The sequence below is a fragment of the Anolis sagrei genome, chromosome 12, assembly GCF_037176765.1.
Source record: "Anolis sagrei isolate rAnoSag1 chromosome 12, rAnoSag1.mat, whole genome shotgun sequence".
Classification (NCBI taxonomy): Eukaryota; Metazoa; Chordata; class Lepidosauria; order Squamata; family Dactyloidae; genus Anolis; species Anolis sagrei.
This window is the reverse complement of record NC_090032.1, coordinates 18,246,138-18,260,500: the sequence shown is the minus strand read 5'-3', so window position 1 is coordinate 18,260,500 and position 14,363 is coordinate 18,246,138. Positions and strand designations below refer to the sequence as shown.

Here is a 14,363-nt window from a genome sequence, read left to right as displayed (position 1 = left end):
AGGTTCGCAGCTTGGGTGTGACCCTGGATTCATCGCTGAGCCTGGAAACCCAGGTTTTGGCGGTGACCAGGGGAGCATTTGCACAGTTAAAGCTTGTGCGCCACCTGCGCCCGTACCTTGGGAAGTCTGACTTGGCCATGGTAGAATAATAGAATAATAGAATAATAGAATCCTAGAGTTGGAAGAGACCTCATGGGCCATCCAGTCCAACCCCATTCTGCCAAGAAGCAGGAATATTGCATTCAAATCACCCCTGACAGATGGCCATCCAGCCTCTGTTTAAAAGCTTCCAAAGAAGGAGCATCCACCACACTCCAGGGCAGAGAGTTCCACTGCTGAACGGCTCTCACAGTCAGGAAGTTCTTCCTCATTTTCAGATGGAATCTCCTTTCTTGTAGTTTGAACCCATTGTTCCGAGTCCTAGTCTCCAGGGCAGCAGAAAACAAGCTTGCTCCCTCCTCCTTGTGACTTCCTCTCACATATTTATGCATGGCTATCATATCTCCTCTCAGTCTTCTCTTCTTCGGGCTAAATATGCCCAGCTCTTTAAGCCGCTCTTCATAGGGCTTGTTCTCCAGACCCTTGATCATTTTAGTCCTACTCTGGACACATTCCAGCTTGTCAATATCTCTCTTGAATTGTGGTGCCCAGAATTGGACACAGTATTCCACGTGCGGTCTAACCAAGGTGGAATAGAGGGGTAGCATTACTTCCCTGGATCTTGGCACTATGCTCCTATTGATGCAGGCCAAAATCCCATTGGCTTTTTGGTAGTCCACGCTCTGCTTACATCCCGTTTAGACTACTGCAACGCTCTCTACATGGGGTTGCCTTTGAAGACAGCTCGGAAGCTCCAACTAGTCCCAACGCTCGGCAGCCATGATTTTAACAGGGGAGCATACAACCTCCCTGTTGCGCCAACTCCACTGGCTACCGATCTGCTACCGGGCTGAATTAAAAGTGCTGGCGTTGGCCTTTAAAGCCCTAAACGGTTCGGGCCCAAGCTACCTATCTGACCGCATCTCTGCCTATGAACCCACCAGGACTTTGAGATCTTCCGGGGAGACCCTGCTCTCGATCCCACCTGCTTCTCAAGCTCGGCTGGCGGGGACGAGAGATAGGGCCTTCTCGGTGGTGGCTCCTCGGCTGTGGAACGCCCTTCCTACGGACATTAGACTAGCACCATCTCTAATGGTATTCCGCAAAAAAGTGAAGACCTGGCTGTTTGAGCAGGCGTTCGAATAATTAGTGCAATGATTGGTTAATGAACACTGGAATGGAACAATGGATGACGAATCTGGAACATGTTTTTGATGATGAGACGACAGTGAATGGGTCGTGTAATGTGTGTTAGGTTGTTAACTGTTTCTATACTGTAGCACTGAATTTTTGCTGTTCGTACTTGTTGTGAACCGCTGTGAGTCGCCTTCGGGCTGAGAACAGCCGTATAGAAGTAAGGTAAATAAATACATAAATAAATAAGCAGATGTGACGAGACTTTCGTTTTGACTAGTTCCTGATTTGTAGCTCGCTGTAGTATGACGTGTCTTTTGAACGTGCTTAGTAAAACTTAGTTTCTTTTGTAACTAGAGTCCTTATTTTGAAACACAGTGTCTGCTGATCTAGCAATCCTTCTGCTGTGCACCTCTGACAACAGAGACCCTCAAAGGCAGTGGGACCTCGGTATCCGCTGGGTTGGAGTTGACGGTTGCAACCCATTAGATACAATGAAAAAGTAAAGGTTGTCCCCTGATGTTAAGTCCAGTTGTGTCCGACTCTGGAGGTTGGTGCTCATCTCGAGCTTCGAATCGCCTCCGGGCTCAGAGGGACGGTATATAAATACGGCAAATCTATATAAATAAAAATGTAATGTTCGTTTGTGGGATTAACAGAACTCAAAAACCACTGGGGGGATTGGCACCAAATTTGGACACAAGACACCTAACAGCCCAATGAATGGCCTTCACTAAAAAAAAAAAACCGACGAAAACAAAAAGCAGAAAGGACTTCTAAACTGCATGTCCACAAAGGAGAAACTGCATGCCCAGAAAGAGATTCATGGCCACGGCCCCTTCTCCTCGCGAGGAAACATCCGGCCATTAAAGGCATGCATGCATGACCACACACACACAAGCAAGAGTGGGCACCACGGGAGTGGAGGTGGAGGCTTGCCGCATGGAGCCCCTTCTCTTTCCCTGCTATGTCAGAAGGGCGGTCTCCTCCTCCTCCTCCTCCTTTCCCTGTTGGAAGAGGAAGGGGCAGATGAGTGGCAGAGGCAGCAGTGGAGGCCCCAGGCAAGGAAGAAAGGGAGGAGGAGGAGGAGGCGAGGAAGGTCGACGGTGCTTGAGTGAAGGACCTTCCTTCTCTCCCTCACTCCCTTCCCTTCCTTCCTCCCACTCCTATAGAATCATAGAATCAAAGAGTTGGAAGAGACCTCCTGGGCCATCCAGTCCAACCCCATTCTGCCAAGAAGCAGGAATATTGCATTCAAATCATCCCTGACAGATGGCCATCCAGCCCCTGTTTAAAAGCTTCCAAAGAAGGAGCCTCCACCACACTCTGCTCTTCCCTTCCTTCCTGTCCCTCCTTCCTTCTTCCTTTCCTTCTTTCCCTACTTCCCTTCCTTCCTGTCCTTCCTTCCCTTTCTTTATTTCCTTCCCCCTCATTTCCTTCCCTCCTTCCCTCCTTTCCCTCCTTCTTCCTTCATTCTCCTTCCTTTCCTTCCTTTCCTTCTTTCCCTGCTCCCCTTCCTTCCTGTCCCTTCTTCCTTTCCTTCTTTTCCTCCCTCCCTCCCTCCCTTTCCTCCTTATTTCCCTTTCATTTCCTTCCCCTTCATTTCCTTCCCCTTCATTTCCTTCCCCTTCCTTTCCCTCCTTTCTTCCTTCTTCTTTTCTTCTTTCTTCCTTCTCCTTCCCTTCCCTTCCCTTCCCTTCCCTTCCCTTCCCTTCCCTTCCCTTCCTTCCTTCCTTCCTTCCTTCCTTCCTTCCTTCCTTCCCTTTCCTTCTTTCCCTCTTTCCCTTCCTCTCTGTTCCTTCTTCCTTTCCTTCTTTTCCTCCCTTCCCCCTTCCTTTCCTCCTTCCTTCCCTTTCTTTATTTCCTTTCCCTTCATTTCCTTCCCTCCCTCCTTCCTTTCCCTCCCTCCCTCCCTCCCTCCTTCCTTCCTTCCTTCCTGTCCCTCCTTTCTTTTCCTTCCTTCCCTTCTTTTCCTCCTTCCTTTCATTTTCCTTCCTTCCTGTCCCTCCTTCCTTCCTTCTTCCTTTCCTTCTTTCTATGTAAGATGTAAATACAATATTAAATAGGACAGTCAAGAAGTAACGAGAGAAGGAGGGAAAGAGGGAAGGAATGAAGGAGGGAAAGGGGGAAGGAAGGAAGGAAAGGAGAGAAGGAGGGAGGGAAAGAAGGAAGGAAGGAAGGAAGGAAGGAAGGAAGGAGAGAAGGAGGGAGGGAAAGAAGGAAGGAAGGAAGGAGAGAAGGAGGGAGGGGAAGAAGGAAGGAAGGAAGAAAGGAAGGAAGGAAGGAAGGAAGGAGAGAAGGAAATAAAAAAGTGAAAGGAAAAAGAGAGGGAAGGAAGGAGAGAAGGAAAGAAAGATAGGGAAGGAAGGAAAGAAAGAAAGGTAGAGAAGCAAGGAAGGAGAGAAGGAAATAAAAAAGTGAAAGGAAAAAGAGAGGGAAGGAAGGAGAGAAGGAAAGAAAGATAAGGAAGGAAGGAAGGAAGGAAGGATATAACCAAAGAGCAAAGAAAGGGAGGAACGAAACAGGTAGAGATGGAAGAAAGATGAGAAATAGGGAAAGGAAAAGAGGAGGGGAAGAGGAAGTAAGGAGAGAAAGAGGGAGGGAGGGTTGGCCACAGCAACGCGTGGCGGGTACAGCTAGTCTATATATATATATATAAATAAAAATGTAATGTTCGTTTGTGGTATGAACAGAACTCAAAAGCCACTGGATGAATTGACACCAAATTTGGACACAAGACACCTAACAACCCGATGTATGTCCTTCACTCATGAAAACACTGAAAAACATAGCAGAAGGGACTTACAAAGCCCCCAAAAACTAAATGACGAAAAGCTAAATGACAATACAGAAAAGAGGGAAGAAAGAGGGAGGGAAGGGGAGAAAAAAAAGAAAGAGGAAGAGAAAGAAAGAAGGAAAGGGAGAAGGAAGCATGGAAGCAAAGAGAGGAGGAAGGAAAGAGGTATAGAAGAAAAGAGAAAGAGGGAGGGAAAGGAAAAGGGGGAAGGTAGGAAATTTAGAGGAAGGAGAGAAGGAAAGGAAAAAAAGGAAAGAAGGAAGGAAAGAGGGAGCGAAGGAAGGGGGGAAGATGTAGAGAAAGAGGGAGAGAAGGAAAGAAGGGAAGGAAGGAAGGAAGGAAGGAAGGAGGGAGTGAAGGAAGGAGGGAAAGAAGGGGAGAAAAAAGAGAGAAAAAGGGAGGGAAAGTAAAACAGGGGAAGGAAATTTAGAGAAGCAAGGAAGAAAGGAGAGAAGGAAAGTAAAAAAAGGAAAGAAGGAAGGAAAGAGGGAGCGAAGGAAGGGGGAAGATGTAGAGAAAGAGGGAGGGAAGGAAAGAAGGAAAGAGAAGAAAGAAAGAAGAGACAGAAAGAAGGGAAGGAAGGAAGGAAAGAGGGAGTGAAGGAAGGAGGGAAAGAAGGGGAGAAAAAAGAGAGAAAAAGGGAGGGAAAGTAAAACGGGGAAGGAAATTTAGAGAAGGAAGGAAGGAAGGAGAGAAGGAAAGGAAAAAAAGGAAAGAAGGAAGGAAAGAGGGAGCGAAGGAAGGGGGAAGATGTAGAGAAAGAGGGAGGGAAGAAGGAAAGAGAGAAGGAAGAAAGAAGAGACAGAAAGAAGGGAAGGAAGGAAGGAAAGAGGGGTGAAGGAAGGAGGGAAAGAAGGGGAGAAAAAAGAGAGAAAAAAGGAGGGAAAGAAAAACGGGGAAGGAAATTTAGAGAAGCAAGGAAGGAAGGAGAGAAGGAAAGGAAAAAAAAGAAAGAAGGAAGGAAAGAGGGAGCGAAGGAAGGGGGAAGATGTAGAGAAAGAGGGAGGGAAGGAAAGAAGGAAAGAGAAGAAAGAAAGGACAGAAAGAAGGGAAGGAAGGAAGGAAGGAAGGAAAGAGGGAGTGAAGGAAGGAGGGAAAGAAGGGCAGAAAAAAGAGAGGAAAAGGGGAAAGGAAGGAAAGTTAGAGAAGGAAGGAAGGAGAGAAGGAAATAAAAAAGGAAAAAAGGAAGGAAAGAGGGAGCGAAGGAAGGGGGGAAGATGTAGAGAAAGAGGGAGAGAAGGAAAGAGAGAAGGAAGGAAGAAGAGACAGAAAGAAGGAAGGAAGGAAGGAAAGAGGGAGTGAAGGAAGGAGGGAAAGAAGGGGAGAAAAAAGAGAGGAAAAGGGAGGGAAAGTAAAACGGGGAAGGAAATTTAGAGAAGCAAGGAAGGAAGGAGAGAAGGAAAGGAAAAAAGGAAAGAAGGAAGGAAAGAGGGAGCGAAGGAAGGGGGAAGATGTAGAGAAAGAGGGAGAGAAGGAAAGAGAGAAGGAAGGAAGAAGAGACAGAAAGAAGGGAAGGAAGGAAGGAAGGAAGGAAGGAAGGAAGGAAGGAAAGAGGGAGTGAAGGAAGGAGGGAAAGAAGGGGAGAAAAAAGAGAGAAAAAGGGAGGGAAAGAAAAACGGGGGATGGAAATTTAGAGAAGCAAGGAAGAAAGGAGAGAAGGAAAGGAAAAAAAGGAAAGAAGGAAGGAAAGAGGGAGCGAAGGAAGGGGGACGATGTAGAGAAAGAGGGAGGGAAGGAAAGAAGGAAAGAGAAGAAAGAAGGGAAGGAAGGAAGGAAAGAGGGAGTGAAGGAAGGAGGGAAAGAAGGGCAGAAAAAAGAGAGAAAAAGGGAGGGAAAGTAAAACGGGGGAAGGAAATTTAGAGAAGGAAGGAAGGAAAGGAAAAAAGGAAAGAAGGAAGGAAAGAGGGAGCGAAGGAAGGGGGGAAGATGTAGAGAAAGAGGGAGGGAAGGAAAGAAGGAAAGAGAGAAGAAAGAAAGGACAGAAAGAAAGAAGGGAAGGAAGGAAGGAAAGAGGGAGTGAAGGAAGGAGGGAAAGAAGGGCAGGAAAAAAGAGAGGGAAAGGGAGGGAAAGGAAAACAGGGGAAGGAAAGTTAGAGAAGGAAGGAAGCAGAGAAGGAAATAAAAAAAGGAAAGAAGGAAGGAAAGAGGGAGCAAAGGAAGGGGGAAAGATGTAGAGAAAGAGGGAGGGAAGGAAAGAGAGAAAGAAGGAAGAAGAGACAGAAAGAAGGGAAGGAAGGAAGGAAGGTAGGAAGGAAATAAAGAGGGAGTGAAGGAAGGAGGGCAAGAAGGAGAGAAAAGAGGGAAGGTTGGCCACAGCAAAGCATGCCGGGTACAGCTAGTAAATAAAGAAATAATAAATAAGTAATACCCAAAGATGCTTTGGTCAGTGTCCGGATCTGTAGCTTTCTGGAGAAATAGTGACCCCAGAAACAAAGTTGGAAGGCTTTAATTCAAAAGCATGCAGTAGCGAACGCAACAAAGTTCCAACTGACAGTTTATTTCCCTCACAGTCAGCTTCTTCCTCCGAAACAGAACCCCCAGTGCTTTGTATTCATTGGCAGTCGCCCATACAAGAACAAACCAGGGCTCAGTCTGCTTAATTGTATATTAAAACAGTGGCTCTTTTGATAAGTTGTGCCTTGTTATCATCCTAGCAACTCTTTCCTCTCTCTCTCTCTCTCTCTTTGAAGTTCCAACATTGGAGTTGAAACCTCTAAACGGTTTGGATCGATTCGCGTCCTACCTTGTCAAAGTGAGTAGTTAAAGCGGGGTCAAATGTATGTGGGTTAAACACACATCCAAAATGGCTGACAACGTTGTGCCGTCAATGTTCATCTGCATGTTGGTGGGGTTCAGAATGCTCTTTGATTGTAGGTGAACTATAAATCCCAGTAAGTACAACTCCCAAATGTCAAGGTCTATTTTCCCCCAAACTCCATCTGTGTTTATATTTGGGCATATGGAATATTCCTGCCAACTTTGGTCCAGATCCATCATTGTTTGAATCCACAATGCTCTCTGGATGAAGGTGAACTACAACTCCCAAACTCAAAGTCAATGCCCACCAAATCATTCCAGCATATATATGTTGGTCATGGGAGTTCTGTGCGGGAAGTTTGGCCCAATTCTGTTGTTGGTGGAGTTCAGAATGCTCTTTGATTGTAGGTGAACTATAAATCCCAGTAAGTACAACTCCCAAATGTCAAGGTCTATTTTCCCTCAAACTCCATCTGTGTTTATATTTGGGCATATGGAATATTCCTGCCAAATTTGGTCCAGATCCATCATTGTTTGAATCCACAGTGCTCTCTGGATGAAGGTGAACTACAACTCCCAAACTCAAAGTCAATGCCCACCTTTAGGAAGGTTGAGAACCACTGCCATAGACACCTTTGCCTTCTATTGTTCCAGGCAAGGAGAGGACCCCGAAAGACAACAAATGCCCCCTCGGGATGAACTCCCCGTCGCCCAGCGGCTTCTTCTGGCAGAATTACTGGCACTCCGTTTTGTGCACTGTGCCCGTTTACAGCCACATGGACTACATGATGAACACCTGCCTGAGAGGGAAGCACATTTACCTTATGGGCGACTCAACGGTGCGGCAATGGCTCGAGCATCTCACAAAGAAAGTGCACAGTATGTTCACCCTCCGAGTATCCCTATAGCACTTTCGCCTATGGCTTCTTGTTCCCATTAATATATATACATGGAGTCCCCAGTGGCACACTGGGTTGAACCGCTGAGCTGCTGAACTTGTTGACCGAAAGGTCGCGGGTTCGAATCCGGGGAGCGGAGTGAGCTCCCACTGTTAGCCCCAGCTTCTGCCAACCTAGCAGTTCAAAAACATGCAAATGTGACTAGATCCACCTGGAAGGTAAGGGCGCTCCATGCAGTCATGTTGGCCACAAGACCTTGGCGGTGTCTAAGGACAACGCCAGCTCTTAGATTGCCTGGGGCAATCTTTTGTTGAGAGGTGATTAGCTGTCTAATAATAATAATAATAATAATAGGTTGTTGTAGGTTTTTTCGGGCTATATGGCCATGTTCTAGAGGCATTCATAGAATCAAAGAGTTGGAAGAGACCTCCTGGGCCATCCAGTCCAACCCCATTCTGCCAAGAAGCAGGAATATTGCATTCAAATCACCCCTGACAGATGGCCATCCAGCCTCTGCTTAAAAGCTTCCAAAGAAGGAGCCTCCACCACACTCCGCGGCAGAGAGTTCCACTGCTGAACGGCTCTCACAGTCAGGAAGTTCTTCCTCATGTTCAGATGGAATCTCCTCTCTTGTAGTTTGAAGCCATTGTTCCATTGCGTCCTAGTCTCCAAGGAAGCAGAAAACAAGTGGAGTGAGCTCCCACTGTTAGCCCCAGCTTCTGCCAAAGCTTGCTCCCTCCTCCCTGTGGCTTCCTCTCACATATTTATACATGGCTATCATATCTCCTCTCAGCCTTCTCTTCAGCATTCTCTCCTGATGTTTCGCCTGCATCTATGGCAAGCATCCTCAGAGGTTGTGAAGTCTGTTGGAACTAGCGAAAAGGGGTTTATATATCTGTGGAATGACCGGGGTGGGACAAAGGACTCTTGTCTGCTGGAGCTAGGTGTGAATGGTTCAACTGACCACCTTGATTAGCATTTGATGGCCTGGCAGTGCCTGGGGCAATCTTTTGTTGAGAGGTGATTAGCTGTCTAATAATAATAATAATAATAATAATAATAATAGGTTGTTGTAGGTTTTTTCGGGCTATATGGCCATGTTCTAGAGGCATTCTCTCCTGACGTTTCCCCTGCATCTATGGCAAGCATCCTCAGAGGTAGTGAGGTCTGTTGTAACTAGCGAAAAGGGGTTTATATATCTGTGGAATGACCAGGGTGGGACAAAGGACTCTTGTCTGCTGGAACTAGGTGTGAATGGTTCAACTGACCACCTTGATTAGCATTTGATGGCCTGGCAGTGCCTGGGGCAATCTTTTGTTGAGAGGTGATTAGCTGTCTAATAATAATCATAATCATAATCATAATAATAGGTTGTTGTAGGTTTTTTCGGGCTATATGGCCATGTTCTAGAGGCATTCTCTCCTGACGTTTCCCCTGCATCTATGGCAAGCATCCTCAGAGGTAGTGAGGTCTGTTGGAAGTAGGAAAAAGGGTTTATATATCCGTGGAATGACCAGGTTGGGACAAAGGACTCTTGTCTGCTGGAGCTAGGTGTGAATGGTTCAACTGACAACCTTGATTAGCATTTGATTTATTGTCGAAGGCTTTCATGGCTGGAATCACTAGGTTCTTGTGGGTTTTTTCGGGCTATAGGGCCGTGTTCTAGAGGCATTTCTCCTGACGTTTCGCCTGCATCTATGGCAAGCATCCTCAGAGGTAGTGAGGTCTGTTGGAATTAGGACAATGGGTTTATATATCTGTGGAATGGCTGGGGTGGGGCAAAGAGCTCTTCACTGCTGGAGCTAGGTGTGAATGTTTCAACTGACCACCTTCATTAGCATTTGAAGGCCTGGCTGAGCCTGGGAAAATCTTTTGTTGAGAGGTGTTAAGACCAGGCACATCTTACCTCTGAGGATGCTTGCCATAGATGCAGGCGAAACGTCAGGAGAAATGCCTCTAGAACATGGCCCTATAGCCCGAAAAAACCCACAAGAACCTAGCATTTGATTGCCTGGCAGTGCGTGGAGCAATCTTTTGTTGAGAGGTGATTAGATGTCCTTGTTTGTTTCCTCTCTGTTGTTGTGCTGTTGTAATTTTAGAGTTTTTTAAATACTGGTAGCCAGATTTTGTTCATTTTCATGGTTTCCTCCTTTCTGTTGAAACTGTCCACATGCTTGTGGATTTCCATGGCTTCTCTGTGTCGTCTGACATGGTGGTTGTGAGAGCGGTCCAGCATTTCTGTGTTCTTGAATAATATGCTGTGTCCACCCAAACATCCAGTTCACCATGGAAAAAGAAAATGAAGGAAGACTGCTTTTTCTAGATGTTCTCGTCATCCGTAAACCAGATCAACAATTGGGTCACACCGTTTACAGAAAACCCACACACACAGATAGATATCTACATAAAAACTGCAGCCAAGAACATTTTTTTTGTCATGGAAAGTACTCTCTTTCTAGCCCCTCTCCCTTGACCTTTTGATGGAAAGTACCTTCTTGTACATGCAGACTCTGCGCTTAACCACAACCTTTGAACTTAACCACAACACAACTTCCGACCTCTACATGTCACATCTTGTTTCTTAAAAACATTTTCTTCCATGTTGCCCTTTTTCTACAGACCTTTCGAAGGAAAGTACCTTCTTGTACATGCAGACTCTGCACTATATTACAACCTTTGAAGTTAACCATAACACATCCTGTGTAAGAAAGTACCTTCTACATGTCACATCTTGTTTCTTAAAAACATTTTCTTCCGTGTTGCCCTTTTTCTACAGAGGAAGGGTATATTTCTCTTTTGCTGTTAATTTCATTCAAAATGCTTAGCATTTGCAAATTTCACCCAAAGACCCTTTCAGTTGTAGTATTATAGTGCATTATATTATAACATTATGCATTATTTCTGCAGAGTAGATGCACCCAAAAACAGCCTGGATTTGTATTTTATTTTATTTAAGTAAACAAGAACATTTTTTTTGTCATGGAAAGTACTCTCTTTCCAGCCCCTCTCCCTTGACCTTTTGATGGAAAGTACCTTCTTGTACATGCAGACTCTGCACTATATTACAACCTTTGAAGTTAACCATAACACATCCTGTGTAAGAAAGTACCTTCTACATGTCACATCTTGTTTATTAAAAACATTTTCTTCCGTGTTGCCCTTTTTCTACAGACCTTTTGATGGAAAGTACCTTCTTGTACATGCAGACTCTGCACTATATTACAACCTTTGAAGTTAACCATAACACATCCTGTGTAAGAAAGTACCTTCTACATGTCACATCTTGTTTATTAAAAACATTTTCTTCCATGTTGCCCTTTTTCTACAGACCTTTCGAAGGAAAGTACCTTCTTGTACATGCAGACTCTGCACTATATTACAACCTTTGAAGTTAACCATAACACATCCTGTGTAAGAAAGTATCTTCTACATGTCACATCTTGTTTCTTAAAAACATTTAGAAAGGGTATATTTCTATTTTGTTGTTAATTTCATTCCAAGCCCCTTGCTTAGCATCCTTCAATACCTTTATTGGAGGCATGGGCAAACTATGGCCCTCCCCTCCAGGTGTTTTGGACTTTAATATCTGGAGGAGGGTATTTTGGACTTGCGGTTTCTTCACTTTCATGGCTTGCCTTGATGTTGTGTCTCTTCTCATCACAGGGTTTCAATACCTCGACACTCATGGAGTTGGAAACCACCAGAACATGATGGCGGTGGACCTGGACGCAAACATCCACATCAGGTGGATCAAGCACAACCACCCGTTTCTCAGCGGCCAGGAATACACGACGAAGGGCCACAGCTACGTGACCCGAGAGATCGACCGCATAGCGGGGGATGCCAGAACGGTCCTGGTCCTGGCCTTCGGGCAACACTTCCGCCCTTTCCCCATCCAGATTTTTATCCGGCGGATGATCAACATCCGGGAGGCCGTCCAGCGCCTTCTTTTGCGGAGCCCCGAGACGAAAGTGGTCATCAAGGGAGAAAACACTCGGGAACTGGACATAGATGTGGAGCGCTTGGGGGACTTCCATGGCTTTGCTCAGAACCTCGTCCTACGGGACATTTTTAAAGGTCTGCGAGTGGCCTTCATCGACGCCTGGGACATGACCATCGCCTACGGTTCCAACCAGGTCCACCCCGGGGGCGATGTGGTTTGGAGCCAAATCCGGCTGTTCTTCAACTACATTTGCTGAAGGCCAAAAGGCAACGCGTCTACACTGCAGAATGAATGCGGTTTGGAACTCCCACGGCTTAGGGCTATGGGACCCTGGGGTTTGCAACTCCCTTCGGTGGAAAAGGCTCACGGCTATGTGCAACTACACAGTATTGGGCCACGGCATTGGAAGTGGCATGAGGGTCCGTTCATTCCCCCTGAAGCCAAAGCAAAGACTGATGACACTGAGATCTGCCAAAAGTGCCAAGGACAAATAGAAATATATGCCATAATAATAAATAAAATGAAATAAAATAAAAATACAGGTTGTTTTTGGGTGCATCTACACTGCAGATGTGCTGTCATGCGCTGGGCCTATGAAAGAGGCAGGACGTGTTTTCTATATGCCCAGCGGGAGGCCGAGGGGGCCTCGGTTGAGAGGCCTTTCGGATTTCTCCACACAAAGTTCTTTTAAAGACTTAGAAAGTTCAACATTTTTTTTTCTTGTTGCTTAAATCTTCAATAAATCAAACAAATACTTCAAGGCTTTGAATCAACTGGTGGCTTGCTTAAATCTTGTCCACAAGGGACAGGCAACTTTCTTCATTTATTTATTTATTTATTGCAGTTACTTCTACCCCGCCCTTCTCACCCCCAAGGGGGGACTCAGGGCGGCCTACAAACAAAGGCACAAATTTGATGCCTGTCAAAATATACAGCATATATAAAACAGTATAAACATTTAGCAGCATTAAAACATATCACTACATAATATAATAAAAACAGTATCATGCACAGTGAGATTCAGAGTTCCGAAATGTCCATTCATTCCAACAATTCCTGCTCATCAATGGGTCCTTATTTTAGCTGCCAGAATGTCCAAAAGCTTGGTCCCAAATCCAGGTCTTCAGCTTTTTTCTGAATGACAGAAGGGAGGTCGCTGATCTGATCTCCCCGGGGAGTGAGTTCCATAGGTGAGGGGCCACCACCGAGAAGGCCCTGCTCCTCGTCCCCGCCACCTCACTTGAGATAGAGGCGGGGTTGAGAGCAGGGCCTCCCCAGATGATCTTAAACTCCAAGGTGGGACGTAGAAGGAGATCCGTTCGGACAAATACACTGGGCCGGAACCGTATAGGGTTTTGTAGGTTAAAACCAGCACTTTGAATGGTGCTCGGAATTGGATCGGCAGCCAGTGGAGCTGACGCAACAGGGGGGTGGTGTGCTCCCTGTACGTCGCTCCGGTGAGCAATCTGGCTGCTTCCCGCTGTACTAGTTGTAATTTCCGAGCAGTCTTCAAAGGCAACCCCACGTAGAGTGCGTTGCAGTAATCCAACCGGGATGTGACAAGAGCGTGGACCACCGTGGCCAGATCTGACTTCCCAAGGTACGGGCGCAGCTGGCGCACAAGTTTTAATTGTGCGAAAGCTCTCCCGGCCACCGCCGAGACCTGGGGTTCCAGGCTCAGCGATGAGTCCAGGATCACTCCCAAGCTGCGAACCTGCGTCTTCAGGGGGAGTGTCACCCCGTCTAACACAGGCTGTAACCCTATGCCCTGTTTGGCCTTACGACTGACCAGTAGGACCTCTGTCTTGTCTGGATTCAGTTTCAATTTGCTAGCTCTCATCCAGTCCGACACAGCAGCTAAACACCGGTTCAAGGTCTGGACAGCCTCCTTGGTGACAGGTGGAAAGGAGTGACAGATTTGGACATCATCTGCGTAGAGATAACATCTCATTCCGAAACTCCGGATGATCTCTCCCAACGGCTTCATGTAGATGTTAAATAACATCGGGGACAGAATTGAACCCTGTGGGACTCCACACAACAACGGTTGTGGGGCCGAACAGGTGTCACCCAATAACACCTTCTGGGTCCGTCCCTCGAGGAAGGATCGGAGCCACTGTAAAGCAGTGCCCCCGAGCCCCATGTCCATGAGGCGCCCCAGAAGGATACCGTGATCGACGGTATCGAAAGCCGCTGAGAGGTCCAGCAGAACTAACAGGGACACACTCCCCCTGTCCAGTTCCCTGCGAAGATCATCTACCAAGGCGACCAAGGCTGTCTCAGTTCCATGTCCCGGCCTGAAGCCAGACTGTGCTGGATCTAGATAATCAGTGTCTACCAGAAACCCCTGGAGTTGTGTTGCCACCACACGTTCTATGTCTTTGCCCAAGTAGGGGAGATTGGAAACTGGCCGATAGAATTGAGTGGGATCCAGTGATGGTTTCTTCAACAGCGGTTTTATAATAGCTTGTTTTAAGCTCGCTGGAAATTTTCCTTCCTGTAAGGAGGCATTAACCATCACCTTCACCCACTCCGCCAAACCCCCTCTGGCTTCCTTGATCAGCCAGGATGGGCAGGGGTCTAGGATGCATGTGGTGGGTCGCACCTCTCCAAGGATCCTGTCCACATCCTCAAGTTGAACCAATTGAAAAGAATCCAATAAAACTGGACAAGCAGATGCTCTCGTTACATTCATAAACTGTTTCTTCCTTCTACAAGGGAAATCCTTCACCCC

At 46.5% G+C, this 14,363-nt stretch overlaps 1 protein-coding gene across 1 annotated transcript in view; it reads left to right on the top strand.

Moving 5' to 3' along the window:
• LOC132764370 (NXPE family member 4-like) overlaps window positions 1–11,970 on the top strand; it is an 84,865-nt gene extending 72,895 nt beyond the window's left edge. The window contains exons 3-5 of the mRNA XM_067472620.1: window positions 6,721–6,782; window positions 7,442–7,666; window positions 11,350–11,970. Of these exons, the coding sequence (XP_067328721.1) occupies window positions 6,721–6,782; window positions 7,442–7,666; window positions 11,350–11,885 (823 nt within the window). The 3' untranslated portion in view covers window positions 11,886–11,970. The remainder of the gene's footprint in view (window positions 1–6,720; window positions 6,783–7,441; window positions 7,667–11,349) is intronic.
• The last annotated feature ends 2,393 nt before the right edge of the window (window positions 11,971–14,363 follow it).